Source organism: Culex pipiens, chromosome 2, assembly GCF_016801865.2.
Source record: "Culex pipiens pallens isolate TS chromosome 2, TS_CPP_V2, whole genome shotgun sequence".
Lineage (NCBI taxonomy): Eukaryota > Metazoa > Arthropoda > Insecta > Diptera > Culicidae > Culex > Culex pipiens.
In genome coordinates, this window is record NC_068938.1 from 210,942,704 (window position 1) to 210,959,810 (window position 17,107).

General features: G+C 36.7%; 1 protein-coding gene across 6 annotated transcripts in view; it reads right to left on the minus strand.

Moving 5' to 3' along the window:
* LOC120432641 (nephrin) overlaps window positions 1–16,146 on the minus strand; it is a 413,331-nt gene extending 397,185 nt beyond the window's left edge. For all 6 annotated transcript variants that reach the window (XM_039597887.2, XM_039597888.2, XM_039597886.2 and 3 more), the window contains exons 1-2: window positions 14,680–16,146; window positions 2,869–2,930 (exon numbers count right to left, since the gene is read on the minus strand). In XM_039597887.2, the coding sequence (XP_039453821.1) occupies window positions 2,869–2,920 (52 nt within the window). In that variant the 5' untranslated portion in view covers window positions 2,921–2,930; window positions 14,680–16,146. The remainder of the gene's footprint in view (window positions 1–2,868; window positions 2,931–14,679) is intronic.
* Between the last annotated feature and the right edge of the window lie 961 nt (window positions 16,147–17,107).

The window sequence follows — 17,107 nt, forward strand, 5'->3', positions numbered from 1 at the left end:
GATAACCTTGACAAATTCTCTAAATCTTTCAAATACCTTTATTTATTTATTATGGATACAAAGTACAACATTGATATTTTTAAATTTATAACGTGAAATTTAGTTTAATGCTAGTAAACATTTTATTTTACGTTTTTGTCCCTCAACTCGATCGAGAGAGGTGTCAAAAATTGAAATCAAAAACCTAATTTCAAATTTCAATATTTTTTTTTGAATGGCAAGAAGTATCTTAAAATGCTTTAAAAAATGTTACGGTTATTCTACTGAGACAATCTTGCAAGTTATAAAAAAATGAAAATTTATATTTTAATAGTTTTTCGTGTATTCCCGATCTGTGGTACAAATTTGAAAATTTGTAGAAAATATTACAAAGGCTTCATTATTCCCAAACAGTTTATCTTAGATTTCCATAGTTTTTTTTTCGATCAACGTTTTTGTTTTTATTAGGTATTTTTGTCGCTCTCTAATAGAAATTTGAGAGGGAGGGGGACAAAAACAATTCAAAATGCTTGTCTCATACTGATGTAAATGAAAGAGAGATTTATGAAAAATAAAAAAAAACATGCAAAAATAATGTATCGTCTAGATAACATCCAACTAACATTTGGTTGTTTGAAAAAAAGTTAAATTTAGGCCGTTGCAAATATTTTTCAAAGTTTATGTCGCCCCCCCCCCCTTCAAAATCGGTTCGAAAAATCAGGGGCAAAAAAAATATTTTTTCAAAAAACTTCAAAATTTCCATGAAAATAGAAGTCTAACCAACTGAAAACAATTAGAAATGCATTTTCCTGCATTTAAAATCATATCTAGCATGTTTGGGATCGATCAAAAATATTTTTAATTTTTGTGAAAATCCAATGTACAGCACGGCAAAAAGTTTTTTTTTTCGGCGAAAAAAAAATCCCTTCAATACTTGCATATTTTGAAAACTAATGATTGCAAAACAACTGGGCAGGTGTAAAATGCATTTTAAAACACAATTTTCATTCAAATGTTGAGACCATGGTTTGTAATTTCAATTTTTATATTTTTTTTATTTTTTTGCCCCCCCCCCCCCCCCTCGAACCCGACCAGAGTCGAGGGACATAAACTTCAAAAAATATTTGCAACGGCCTTATGAAGAAAAAAAAAATTAAAAAATGTTGGTCATCGAAAACATAAATGACCGATTCTTCGGCTCCTTTTCAAAAAATTCCCAAGTTTTTTTCAGCGTTTTGGCTGTAGTGGCACAATTAAAGAAGAAACCCCCCAATGTTATTACATATTTGAAAAGATAATTGATTTTCCAACATAGAAATGACATGCATAATGAACAATATTATACCTGTGCTTCTCCTGAAATGAAAATGTAGCGTGACGGGACAACATCGTAAAACTGGAATTTTAAAAGGCACACCAAAAAAATCGTCACAGTTTTGCCAGATTGATTTTTTAAAACTATTGCTCTTCTACACATTATCACAAATTGAAAAACAAATCTTTTGCTCCTTGAACTGAAAGATTTGGTTGAGATTTAAGTTTTTGCCAGCCATTTCTTTTCGTGACGGGACAACGAAAGGAGCAGATTTATGAAAAAACTCCTCTCCCATTCAATGACTTGCAGAACTTATTTGGTCAATATTTTTGGCATTTCAGATAAGAAAACGCATTTAAAGCACATTGCAATTATTAGATCATAATTAAAATGAAATTTTTCATATAAAAAATCACATTGAAAATTGAAAAAAGTGACATTTTGGTGTAGCTTCGCTAAGAATCGGTCAAATGTTCATCATTATTTTGTTGCTTTTTTCGAATTTGTAGTGCTCATCAACCATTGCTTTTGCACCAAGATTTTTGTTGCACACATTTTAGTATATTCATAACTCCGGGAACTATGGATAAAAAATGTCATCCATCCTCAAAAGTCCTTTCTAACACACCCAATTGTCTGTGCACGCAGAAATCGTTGCGTTTTTATTGAAAATTAAGAAAATAATTTGTAGAAAAAACACTAATCGGAAAAGAATTTTTAAACTGAAATTATGTTCTCAATTTTCAATAACAAAGCAAAGAATCATTTAATTTAAAAAAAAAACTGCATTCTTTCACATAACTTAAAATATTTATAATTATTATTCTATTTGTTAACCCTATGAAATGATCAAATTTCAAAAACTGATTGTACCAAATTAAATTTCCCATCAACCCCTTCAACTTCAACCCTGTCTAGAAACATCACTTTCGGCAGCCTCTCCAATTGTTGAGGTGGTTCCACTTGGTATAGTTTCACTTTACGACTGTCAACGTCCAAAGTGGTGTACCAGGACACAACACTGGGACAGAAAGGCAGAAGCAGAGCTGCTGAAGCGCCTCCGGTGGGACTGCTGCTCAGTTGACTGACTCTCGGAGGCTGAGTAATTAACGCGACCCATTTGCCTGGTTCGCTTCAAACTGTGTGTCTCTGGCTCACTTCAGGAAGATGAAATAATACCGAAGGACACGGTAGGGGGAAGCCTGTTGAAACACCTCACAAAGAGGAAGGTCGGTCTTATCTGTCCTGGGACTAGACCACGTTTGTCGAAGTCGACAACAATTACAAGACTCGCTCTACCTTTGCCAACCTTAGGTTGGTTGATAGAGCAAGAATGCGGGTTTGATCAGTCTTTAGTCTTTGTCTCTAGTTCTTTTTGTCTCCCACTCTATATGAGAACAAAAAAATGTGCGTGATATGGAAGCCTCTCCAGCGTGGAGGTCCTAAAATGACGGAAAGTGACCCTGATAGGCGTTTTTTTCCTTCTTCTCTTTGATCGAGGTGCGTCCACCGGAAAGGACTAAAGCCAGACAAGTGGACCTGTTTCTCGGGGCTTGGAAGCAGTGGGTGCTTACCTGTTAGAACTGCTACGACCGTCCGAATCTGCAACCGTTGCTGGTGAGTCATTTTGGTATTCCTGAAAAAAAGATTGAAAAAAAGTGGAAAATTGTTAGTTGATTTGTAAATTTTTTATTCAATTTGAAGAACACAATAGCATATAGTAATAATATTCGATACAAGTGCTGAAAAGTTGAACTTTTCAGCACTCGAATGGTTAAAAGTACTTTTCAGTATTGTTTTTTTTTTAATTTTATTAGAATTAGAAACAAAATATTAAAAAAACAGCAAAAAATAGATTTTGTAACACATCTTACGTCACTCATGTTGACATTTCGCAACCGGCTGAAAAAAACTCGTGTTTCGTCTCAAATAACGCAGTCGCAGACAGTTAGAAACACCCGCTCACATCTGAGTAGGCCCGTTCTCTTATTCAAAAACCCATTCCAGCGTGTGATTACACGTGCAAAAGCTCAGAAGCCCGTAACTCGAAGCTTAAATTCTTCACTCTTAACAAACTTTTGCGTAACTTCTACTCACACGTTTCAAGATGAACGGTGTAATCGCCGCATCGCGGCGAACCAGTTTCAAATCAGGGACTGTACCAAGAAAACGCGGTCCACTTTTGACCAGGTATAGTAAGACGATACCTCGGTTGGAGTTTTCCATTTCAGCTCGAACTCAACAACACAATAATAAAATCATTCGAAATGTGTGCTGTAACAAAAGGGCAGAGAGCAGAGTGTTCTTCGCGGAGATTGACTTTCAAGAAAACGTAATAAAAAAGGGATCGAATATCCACCAAGCCAGACGATCAAAGGTGAGATGAAGTGACTGTCGTGGTCATCGCGCGCCAGGTCGTGATTTGTATCACAATTAGAGTGGTGACTTCCCAGGAAGCGATAACCATTTTGGGGGACGGGAAGTTCAGCGTGTGGCGTTGATATCCGGGGTTCAAAATTGAGTTGTCGTCTTGGGTTTCTGTTGCTTCAAATCTCGGAAAGTGACATTTTGATGAAATTGATCTTTTTCGGGGGGTGGTTTCCCGAGAAGTCGAGCAAATACCAAACTGATCCAGTTTCGGGAGGTACAAATTTGGCACTTATCTAACATACTACGTTTTCCTAGTATATTGCGTAGCTATTAAGGTCGCTCGTTCATTAAGGTACGTCCCGTAATAAATTTTAAATTATGTCAAGTGTGCGTCGTCGTCGTTCAGCTCTCGCAGGATGCGTAAGCCACGGAAACTTGACCCCGCACGTAACAACCATCATCGGGGGGCGCACGTTGGCTTGGAACAACTCACGACACGGCGATGTCACCGTCGACGGCGATGATAGACGGAAATTGAGGATGATGTACGACATACGACGCACCACATACAAGGTGAACAAACGTGGAGTTCGCCGGAGACAAAACGGAAAAGGATGACACAAACAACGACGGAACCGACGACCGACGACGACGACCTGGAGTCCTGTTCCGGGGAGGAAAGGGAAGGACCGCCGTTCTCTGTTTTGTGTTTACGTGTGTGCTGTTGCTGCTTTGAAGGAATAAATTTTGCTTTCGTTTCGAGGAAGATAAAACTAGGGAAGGTGACTATCATTTAGATACACGTGTACAAACAGCGGTGCTACGTGTGGACTTGAATAGAACAACCTGAATTTTGACGACAATTAGTGAAAAGGCTGAGTTTGTGCTATTTATAGAGAATGTACAATTTGTGTTAGAATTTTGATAAAGCTCAGATGAATATTGGCCATTTTAATTTAATTTTGAAACTATTAGAACGACACATATTGGCATGCAATTTAAAAAATAATTTCCAATTCAAGTCATTTTCTATTTTTTTACATGATATAATTAACCATTTAAAGATACTTACAAGGAAATATTTATACAAAATCAGGGTTGAAAACTTATTTAAAATAATTGATAAAATTAAGAAAAAAAAAACAAACAATTCAATAAAAATAACCCAGTCAACTGCATATATTTAAAAATCATGGCAAACTATTGTCAGAAATTGTATCCGAAATATCTGCAATATTACTTCCAATAATGTGTAAATTTACAGATTTTCATGTGATATTTTTCCACATAAATAAAATAATCATTTAAAAAGTGAAATATTCGACCATCAAGTTATAAAATTATCAAAAATTGAACTTATTTTACTGTGTATAGTGATTTGAATAGAATTACTGCACACATGATATTCTTCGAAAATCGCAATAAATGTTGAGCAATATTCACAAGAACAAAAATCGAATCATGTTGCTATTTATTTTAACTTGTTTGACACGAAATCGGAAAGAGTTACCCCGGACCCTGTTCGATTTAAGTAAAACTCTGTCGAAAGGGTTAATTTTGGTCGGTGCCAAAGGACCATCCATAAACCACGTGGACACTTTAGGGGGAAGGGGGGGGGGAGGGTATGGCGATTGTCCACGATCCATACAAAAAAGTTTATTTTGAATTTTCATCGGAAAAATCATCAAAAAAATCACACTGCATCGATTTTCGACGCTCTATCGATTCACCTTGACAGAACTCGTCTATCTCCAATCCTCGAATTTTGAGAAAATAAATTCCGTGGAGTTCGAGTAATGTCCGTGTGTGGCAAAATTTTTGCAAAATTTTGTGTCGCGTAGTCCTCGGCTCCCCTATTTTCGATTTTGATTGTTCCAAGTGCATTTGAAAGCGGGTGTGCTGAACAAGGGTCATTTTGAGACCGAATTTCGAAATATCCATCTGTTTTCGGATGCGGCCAGACTTTTCAACAAAATACACAGTTTTCAAATGATAATATGGTCAAAATTTTCATTTTCATATCTTTTATTTATCTCAAAAATTGCATTTTTCGAGCTCTACAACCTCCCAAATTTACATCCAGATCCATAATTTGGTTCTGGAGTTAGAGCCGTTTGATTAACCTACCAAAAGAAAAAAAATCCCTAAAAAAAGGTAAAAGCCCACCTGGTGCCCTTCGCCAAAATTTTTCATTTGCGATTTTATCCGAAATTTCTTTCTACATTCATAGTACAGACCATGAGTGAGCATCTGAAACAAATTTGACATCTATCGGCAATCCCGATTAATTTCTAGAACGATTTACTTTTTGCCTTTCTTACTAAAGAAAGGTCGTAATTATTACGATTCAGCATGAATTTTCATCGGAAAAATCGTCAAATAATCACACTGCATCGATTTTCGACGCTTCGTCGCCAAGTCGACAAGTTGTCAAGTTGAGCTTCGAATACTGGCGCGAGAATGCTGGCGCATATATTTTGTGGCTCGACTTATACTCGTTTTGTAGTAGCTTGTCTACCGATGTTTCCTACAACATGTAGGATATCGTAGCTTTTCGGTTTCATTTGCCTTGTCCGTTTTTGCATAACTGTCCAATGTTTATGCAAAAAAAATTGTGACATAGGACATTCATTCGGCTACAATCAATTTGTTTCCTGTGTACTCCTTAAATCGCCTAAAAGTAGACTTCGTTTTTCGTGATTTCGTAAGTTTATTTAACAGGGTTCATTGGATTCCAATAGGAGCTTTCTAAGCTTTTCATCGTTTATATCGTTTTCAAAGTTTTCTATGCTGGCGACGCCAATGGCTTCTACCTAAGGTACTCGCGATTGAGTGTGTAGTAGTGCGGTTGTAAAAATAGCTATCTCTGACTCTGTCACTTTCATAGAAGCTTAATGGCTAGCTTCCCTGCACCGTGCGGCACACGCGGTTCACTTGTACCTCGGTTTTTCCTTACGCCTGCTTTGCTCGGTACGATGGTACAATGAACCAAAATACCAACACACAAAAGGGCTCGTACCGAAGCTAGAAAACCAAAACCGCGGTGTGCGTTGTCACTGGCGCATGGGAAGCTTGCTATGCTCGCGTTTGTCATAAACGCATGTTTGATTAAGAATATGTACGATTAAAAATATTCTCTTGGCAAAAATTGCGTTTTTTTTATTTCTTTTGGAAAACATATCATTTATAATACTTGCTAACGTGCTAACGTTATAAATAAACAAAGTCGATGTTATGAATTTAAAGAAGAAGTTCTACCATTGTTATATTCTTTAGTAAGAAAGGCTCTATCTCACCCCAGGTGGGATTAAATCGGGTTTTCAAAACTATTTTTAGTAAAATTGCGAGAACTTGTGAAGGATACAAGCAAACCCCTTATGTTTATAAATTTTTGTTGTAATTGTCTGCTAAATTGTTCTAAATGAAAAAGTAACCTTTTGAGTTATTGCAGTCGAAATGAACAATAAATTTCCCATAAAATTAAATGTCCCAAATTGTTTACAGTTGATAGAGGTCAGGCAACTGCTGTGTTCATCAGATATATTGAAGTTTAAAAAAAAATGTAATTAATACTTTTCAATTTAGTGTCGTTTGACGATCCATTAAATAATTTATTAAGTTATAAATATTTTTTTTAATTTTAATTAAAAAGTGGATACGGGAAACCCTTGATTAATCTATGTTTGCATTTTAAAAAATCTATGTCAGCTGTTTTTTTAAATTACTATAAACTTTCAAAAAAAAAAAGTTATTTACCAGACGTTTCCATAAGTATGAAAATATTTTTTCAATGTAGAACGCAGTTTTCACTTAAGAATATTTATTTTGAACCTACGTATAAAAAATATCCCATGGGTAGATGACCCGATTTATAATATTTTCTTTGCCCCATTCCGAGCGGTAATAAACATCAAGAAATGTTGACATATTTTGTACTAGAAAAAAAGGGAACGATTTTCAACAAGACAAAATTGGTTAAAAAAAATATTTTCAGCGTTCTGGAGAAGCTTAAGGCAAGTAAAATCAGCAGATCTCTCAATTGCTTTTCGTTAGTCTATATTACAAAAAAATAAGCTTGGCAATTTTTTGAGATTTTTTCTCATAAAGTGGTCGAGTTGGTAATGGACATATTTTTTTAAGACAACGGATTTTTTGACTCAATAGAAAGAAAAGCAAACATGTACAATTGGTAATTGATGGAAAGTTAAGGTATAGTGTTTAAAATTGTTATGAATTGATAACATGTTTTTTTTATAAATCCACACTTTTTAATTTGGATGGAATTTGGAAAATTGTAATGTTATTTCAGAATTCGTAAATAGTTTAGTTTAATACATTTTTTGAAGAAAATACCTATTAAAAATGATAACATTTTTTTATTTTCAAGATGAAACTATTCCAATTAACTTGATATCTATACAAAAAAGTCCACAATCTTATTTTCTCCAACGCCCTCGCAATCTCAGCAATTCGATATGTTTACTGGCGCGGGAAAACTGCCACCTAACGGGTTCGTGGAAGAGAAAAAAATACTGCTGCTGCTGGAAAACAATGCCAAGGAAATCGGAATGGGGGGGGGCCTACATCCAACAACAGAACCCACAAGTTCTGCGAAAAAAATGGAACAAAAACACCTCATCCACCCACGTCCAATCAACCGTCTCCAACGACGACGACGACAATGCACGATGATGATGATGATAGACGACAACCTAATTCAGTGGCTCCCCCTCCCCATTCAGCAAAAGGAAATCTGATACCGTGCAATTTTTCTGCTGTTTTTATCTTCATATATGGAGTGAGCATAGGAAGGCGCGCGCGCCTGCAAGGTAGGCCACCTGGCAAAACACGACTCGTTATCAGATGAAAAATGGGTAGAAAAGCGGAAAATTGGAACACATTGTTTAACACATTACACACGGCGAACCCCGGAGAGACGGTTTCGACAGTCGGAAATTCTGCAAGTCTCGGAACACGAATCAACCAGAACGCTGGGAAATGTGACATTGCGTGAGTGGGAAAAAGGGAGGAAACCCTGGGTAATATTTTCCTCGTTTTCTTGCTGTGGCGGCGCCCTCCTGCAGAGAGAGAGAGCCAAGTTGAAGACGGTTAGCGGGAAATTTTCACGGGTGGAAAACTTGCGGGGACCAAAAAAAAAACGTTGCCGGTGGGCGTTTTCCCAACTTGTGGTTTACTGTGTAGAGGTAAACGTCTCGCACTTTGCTGTCGTAGGTCGTAATTTGCGACATATTTCTGCGTGTTTAGAGGGATTTGTTTGACAGGAAAAGGTTCGGTATTTACGTGGGGCATTGTTTTGAAAACTCTTTTGTAGGATTCGAAACAAGATGGAAAGCTTCAAAATGTATGTTTCTGTTTGATGAAATTTAAAAACAAATTTGATTAAATTATAAAGAACAATTGATAGAAATATACAAATAATTTTCTACATTTATTTTTTCAACTACTTAGCTGCTTCAAAATTCAACAACTTCACTTTAAAAAAAACCTCAAGATTTACGACAGATTGCACACAGATCTCCCGCGCCAGCTCACCTCGTCCAGGCCATCGAAATCAAGTCTGTAACGCGACGCCAACAACAATGGAACAGCATTTCTTGATGTGCTCATGTTCCCATGACATCTCTGTCTTCTTCCGTCCAGTCGGGGTCCCAGCCAAGAAGCCATCTTGGAATATCTTTAAAGTCTTGACTCAACTCAATGAACTCTGTTGAAGAGTCAACCGGCGCTGCCCGGGCATTTAATTATATCGTCGTCGTGGTTGTTTCTCTTGAAACTAGACCGAAGCTTGTTCAACTTTTTACGACTCTATTTTGGGCTCTCGAAGGAAGACGCAAGGCTATCAATCTTCCAGGCAAGATACACCAAAGATGTAGGTTATGACAAGCCAACGTGGACACAGGACACGTGCCCGAAAATTTTGATCTGCATCGATACGAGTCCTTGGAGAAGCTTTTGACTTTGTCTTGACGTTCGTCAAAGCCCTGTTTTGCTTGGCAATTTCATTATAAAAAGCAAATTTCGCCCCAGCGGAGAGCAAAAATTTTCGTAATTGAAACACGTCCTCCGGTTTCTCATTTCATTGTGGTACTCTTGGCCTCGTTTAGCAGAGGGGAGATGACTTTTCGTGAAAAATTGTCAGCAGCTTGGGAGCAGAATGTAATGGGTTTTAGTGATTCAAGTCAGGAAGCTAGTACTGCTAGTTAATTTACTGATAAAATCGATGGTTCGTTCGTTGCAGGGATAATGTTTTCATTTTGGTTACAGTGAAATTGTTAAAAAATGTTTTGTTTAAAAATCATTCAGCCAAAAAATTGCAATTTACAATCGAAATAAAGTAAAAAAATCTTGCTTAAGAAGAAAAAGTTAAAAAAACTCCGCGAAGCAAATTGATAATAAACTGGAACTTCAATTATTGTATCGTTATTGATTTATTTTTTCAAAACAAAATTTTATCCGTTTTTTTAGAATTGTTAATATTTAATTAAATTTGTGTCTCATTTGAAATCAACAATTTAGAGATTTGGAGAACCGTTAAACTGAGTTCAATTCAAAAGCATTTGCAAGGAGGAAACCTATATCTTACTGAAGATTTGACTAGCTAAGTGTTTTTTAAAGGGAAAAATAATTTTGAGAAAAGGAAAACCGCTAGATCATTGTAATTTGTTTGCCGCAAAAAAAAAACTAACATTTTATTCTTTTCATTTTCTTAAAAAAAACAAATATTAAAAAATTCAAATTAAAAAGCCATCAGACGTATTTATGTTAAAAATAAAGCATCAAAACTCAAGATAAGAGAATGCTTCAAAACTACCAACTGAAATTAAGAACTTATTTATTTTCTTTCACGTCTTTTCCGATCTGTTATCTCAAAAAAAAAAAACCTAAACTTTTTTGGGAAAACTTTAATGGAGGGAACAGGCTGACAAAAATTTGAAATAAAGTTTGCACTGGCCAAATCCTAAAGGAATATCACCAGTATTTAATATTACTATAAATTTAAACATCAAACGAAATTTGTGATAGCATAACTATCACCACTAGGGCGTCCAATTTTCCCGGGTTTTGAAATTCCCGGGAAACGGGAAAAATATTTTTGGAATCCCGGGAATTCCCGGGATCCCGGGAAATTTTTGAAGCAGTCATAAAATCTATGTTTTCATTATATTTATTTTGCTTTTAAAGCATAAAATAACAGAATAAGCTCAATACTGTTAATTTATGATAATCTACTCTTCAATCTTAACAAGGACAGCAGTTTTTAAGATACACCCAAAGTTAAAGAACGAGGGGATAGTCCTCACGAAAAGAAACGTGAGGAAAGTGCTATTTTGCGAGAGTATAGTCCTCTCGCGTGCTCATTTGTTCATTGGAACAGTCCATCCTATTGAGTGGCTTATATGGACAAATGACCGCCACTTCGTCACCGAACCATGGTGGCCCATACGGCAAATGCACGGTTCAATATGCCGAAGGTCTTGGGTTCGGGTCTCGGTACCGGTCCTTTTTTTTTTTGATTGATGAACTTTTTTTAAAGATGAACCCAAGAGTAAAGTACTCTCGGTAATTTCGGGATGTATCCTCTACGTCCGCACACAGTACCATTTTACTACCGAATCGTGCTCTTTATCCTCTCGTATGCCGATGCCCAGTTCTGGGTGTAGTATAAAATACATTAAAAAATAATTCTTTAGATTTTAAATGAATCACAATTTTTAATCTGATGTGATTCAAATATAATAAGCTTCTTATTTAGATATTTCTTTTATTTGTTTATTTTTATGACATGGTTAAAATAGCTTAAACAATTTATTTGAAACTGTCTAAAACAAACAAGAAACTAAAACAAATAAAATTATACCAGAAAATCTTACAATTCGTATAAGTCTAGCATTTCTTGTATTATATTTAAAACATATTTGAAAAATTATCTTTAAGTCACCACCGCCAACTGGAGATAATCGGGACTGCAGTCAGAATAGATACAGGAGATTCAGCACCCAAAGGAAAAATATATCTCAAAATCTGCAACATTGGATTTGCTGCAGAAAATGTCACATTTTATAACATTTTTTGCAGCAAGTCCGTAGATCATTTTTGCCCGCATGTAAAAATTTCAGCGATCTGCAGTTCTCACCAACACATATAATGCTGGTCCGTTCCCGAGCAACACTCCAAAGAGATGCATATGTTGGTGCTCTTTCACTCACTTTTCATCAACCGTCCATGGTGCGGTGGTAGCGTGTCGGATCAATAACCAAGAAGTTGGTGGTTCAATCCTCGTTCTGCTAAGTGTTTTTTTTTTGTGAAATACAACCAAAAAGCCGTCGGTAATGTCGATAATTGTCGGTAACGGGCAAAAATGTCATACTCCTATATCGCAAAAAAATGCATGAGGACAGATTTCATGCAGATTCTGATATACTTTCATGCCGCCATGCATCACAATCATGTGACTGCCAGTTGGGTGAAGAGCAATAAATTTGAAAATCGGTGTACTAATTGTTTTGTTCTATTCGTGTTGTAACTAAAATCAGAACATTATGCAAAAAAATTGCCTGAAACAACTGTCAAAATTCTTTACTTTTGTCCTGATTTGCTCCAGATGCCGGTTTTTGATGAAAAATAATTAAATATGATTTTTCTCAAGTTTATTGTCATGAATATACGAAAATATAATACCAATTATTTTTCAAATAAATACAATTTAAAAGAAAATATTTAAAGCGCAAGGCACTAAAATTTCAGCAATTTTCCCTAACAAGCCAAATACATGCTGATATATGCCAAATACAAATTGTAATGCTTTTAAATTCTTATTGAGTACTTAGTATTCCACTATTCATCTATTTCTACAACCAAATCTGAATTTCCAAACCAAATTTGAATTGTTTTCAATTTCGGGAATTCCCGGGACAAAATTTAAAAAATCCCGGGATTCGGGAATTCCCGGTTTCGGAAAAATCCCGGGATTTTTGTCCCGGGAATTCCCGGGATGGACGCACTAATCACCACAAAGGTTTTCGTTTCCGTGTATAATTTATGAGTTTTTAGATCAAAGACAATAGTGATGCTAAAGGTAAATTTAAACCATTATGTATTTTTTTTTTTGCAGTATGGATAAAAGATTGTATTTGTTCATTTTTATGGAACAGGCTACTCAAATGTAAGAATGTAGTTAACGAAAAGTTAATAAAGTTTGTTTGAAAATTTTGCCCATATTTCCTTGAGTAAGCCTTTAGCCGAAATAATAATAATAAAAAAAGCCGAAATAATAACAAGGCTTAAATAAATTACATTTTTTAAGCAATATTAAAAAAAAACAATTTAAAGAAATATCGAAAAGTATATGAAAATTTATTTAAATATAAAAAAATGACAGAAGAAAATGAGATAGAACACATTTTATCAATGCATTTACAAATAAAAACAATAGATGTTTAAAAAAACAAAATTGCATTTTTAAAAATGTTCCTTTTTTTAACAATAATCTTTCAAATATTTTTGTATTTTCACTTGAATTCGAAGCAATTCGAATCTTCCCAGGATCAAACGAATTTGAAAATTATTTCTTGACAAAAAACTAGGAAACTTAGAATAATGTATGGAAGAAGATAAATTTGGACCATTTTAAGGTGGCAAAAAAATATAATTCTACATTTTTAAGATTGTTGTTGAGGTTAATCCTTAAAGTTAGTAAACTCTATTCAAGTGCACATTGCAATTATAACTAGGCAATTGCAAATTTTATTTCAATTCCAGTTCTCTCCTACAAAATTTCCCCGAAAAATTATAGGGCTAAAAAAATATTTGCGTTGAAAAAACTTGAACAATCAATTGAATACTATTTAGGATACATGAAATGAAGTTTGTTTTTTTTTGTATTTAAATCCACTAAAACACTTTTAGGTACTTTTTTACAATATTAAAAAAATTGAACCAGACATAAAAAAGTATAACTTTAGGAAATTTTTTTTATACTTTTATGAATTTATTGATATTTTTAAAAAATATATAAAATACAGTAGCATGACCTCTACAGCGTGAAAAGCATTTGTTATGAAAAAAAAAAGTTATCAAAAAACATCACAAAATGCTTATTACGCATGAATTTTTAAATTTAATTTTATAAGTTACCTTGCAATTTCATTAGTCATTTTATGACTTTCGCTTCAAATGGCTTTTTCAATAAAATGACACTGAAATTTAAATGAAATTATTAATTTGCTTGAACTATGCTTCAATTTGACCTACATTTTCAATGAATTGATTAAACATCGCATTTTACAAATTTGTAAAATGATACTTTTGAATAATATAAGAGTTATCACGGCAGTTATTAAATATTGAAACTATAAGTTGAAATCCCATTTTTGTGAAACATTATTAACTTTTTCGCGATTTTTTTTAGTTAAGTGGCTCGCTTATCTGCTAATAAGTTTCAAACATATGTTTTATGGGAAAAAAATTATTTCATGCAAATCGAGACCAAAGTAGAATAACTTAAATGGTCCCCCGAGTATACGGAAAATGGATTTTTCAAGAAGATTCCATAACAATTTCTGTTATTTTAGCAGTATTTGTTAAACTGGGTTGCCAGTGCTTTTTCTCTATTTGATGAAAAAAATCGTTTTTTCAAAAATGGAATCGATGCCCTTTTGAAAAGACAATCGAGAAATAAATCTGGTTTCAAAATAATTTCTACTTAAAATTTAAAAATAAAGACCATAGATTGAATATTTTTTGATCACAAATGAATCATTGAAATAATAATATATTTGATTTGATTGATATATTTGATAAAACATTCCATGTTTGCTGTCAAATACTAGAGATTAAATATAACACAGCAAAAGTGGGCGTTTATTCTCGACAATACCAAACATTTTGTCGGTGGTTTTTGTAGATATCAGTGAACCCATGCCCGAGTTAGTCTCTCGGTCATATCAGCTTATGTTGCTATCAAATTTGAGTGACCTAATGGTTCAGAAACTCACCTAGTTGTAGTTGTAAAGCTATGACAAGACGATGTGTTTTAAATACGAAATTTCACTTTAATCCCAAACATTGACTGACTGACTGAGCTATTGTGGCTATAGTGTAGCTTAGAATACTTTTCTTCCTTGGATTTTCACACAGAATTACTTCTTTTAGAGCCAGATATAACAGAAAAACAGATCAACACTACTCTTGAACACTGATTACACCTCGTGATAGCCGTGGAAGCTAGTATTCACCTTATCACACGCACACACACATATTCTAGGACGACACGACACGAGAAAGTGAGGCAAAACATAAACAGGACTATTTTTGCTTTTTCGGCGAAGGTCGAAGGATAGGCCGCTCTTTCACTCGCTTTCTCTCTCTCTAGAACATTCCTCCACTTTCACTACTGCTGCTGCTGCATTACAGACACACTTTCTCTCTGCTCTTCGTTTTCGGATATCTTCCTCGCCCGAATTGTTGTTCACTATTGATTACAGAGTATCCACCTCCCCGTTTTTTTTCACTACTACAGCTGCCGCTGCTCTGTTATCATCACCGCCGCCCGACGTTGGCCAGACACTGGGCCAACTGCTTCAACATCATCATCGCCGCAGCATCACGTTACGATTCGGAATCCACCCCCCAAAATTCTCGCTCTCGATTGTTGCTCTAGCGATTGATAAACGGCGCGACCACAACTCGGACGTGGTGTCTTGGCGATGCATAAACCGCACACCTTGTAATCAAACAACACACTATTATTGGAAAACTCTTCCAGATGTCAAAGCAGCAGCATCTCCTCGCCGCGCTCACTCTCTCTCCGCTCACTTGCCACTTGCCATTTCGGACCGGAGTTTTCCCCGTGCTCGGCGAATCCTTCGAAACGCTACACGCTGGTATTGGTGTTTTCGAGCGAAATTTTCGCACACAGCATCCACCGCAAGGATCACGCACACACACACGCGCGCTGGCCTCCCGCGATTGGAGTAATTTTCCTCGGCGGCCTACTGCGAGCAGGATTCACCGTCACTTGACATCTCCTCTTCCTGGAGATTCCGAATTCCTACAGATGATATCCACTAGCTGTCCTCTACTGGGAACATCCGGTAGGGAGCATCCCTTTTGGCACTTGTCACACTCCCTTGCAGGGGGTTGCTGGTTGCTTTCTGTGTTTGTGTGTGTGTATCACACCCCCTGCCGTTTATCCACTGGGGGTAGCGCAGATTCCTCAACACACCAACCAAACTCCCGAACAATCCGAACCACTTCACCGGAAGTCTCGTGGCTTTCGGACCTAACACAAGGGGTTATTCCTCACACGCGGTCAATCCCACGGCCTACTACGGATTAACGCGACAGGACCCCCGCTCTCTCGCCCGCTACAGCAACAACAACAATCCGTTAACGCGCGGCGTCGTCGTCGTCGTCGTTGCGTTCCTCCTGCACACACGTCGTCACGGTGTAAAGATCCAGCTCGTACTAACTGGCCGAACCCGCATCGTCGCTTCTCCGTCGCGAGCCGATCCGGTCGCGAGTCGCGAGCCCGAACGCTCCTTCTCTCTTTTCCTGGGACGGCGCAACATTCTCCCGCGCGCGACGTTGCGTCGCAGCAGGTGCTGTCAGTGCGAGCAGGAGTCCGGTAGCACCAGCTACGCAACAAAACACTTGACGCGTTGCGTCACTTCTCTCATTCGCGAGAGCGACGCGTATTTACGAAGGAACGGAGCAAAACGGAACGGCCGATTGCCGGTATCGATTTCTCCGAGCGCGACGCGCGTCTTCTCGTCGACGTCTTCTTTTGTTATTGTTGTGCAAGGTAGGACTTGACTTTTAGTTTATGGGATCAACATTTTTTTTTTCGTTCGTGGTTTTCGGGTAGGGTAACGACTTTTTTCCTCTGACGTTTCCTGCTTAATTGCACGGAAAAGGGATCACTTGTTGGCCCGGGGAGAACTTTTCTACCTGAGCGATGACATTAGGCGCAATTAGGGTGAAGCTACAGGTGGATTGGAGTTGCTGTCAGGGGTAAGTTTTGCTGTCAATGCTGACAAATTTTCTGTCAAAATGCTGTCAGTGTAGAGTTTAACCTGGAGGCAGCTGGAAGCATCGTGCGTGATTCGAAGGGGTTTTTTTTTTTTTTTTTTTTTTTTTTTTTTTTTTTTTTCATAAAATTATTTTTATTAGGTCCTTTTCGGTACTGGGACCTGGTTAGGACCGAGTCGGCTTTTGTAATTACATTTGACTTAATAATTACAGAGGATCTTGTGTGTAAATGTTAGTGGGAGGGGAGCCGATTACCCGCGGCCTACTCGGGGTTAGTAGGGAAGGGATTGATATTAAAGACAAGGCGTGGGAAGGAAAGGGGGATTGTGTAGGGGTCTTGGTTGGCTCTGCTGGCCTTTGCGTTTTGTCCTCAGCCGCAACTCGGTGTCCAGC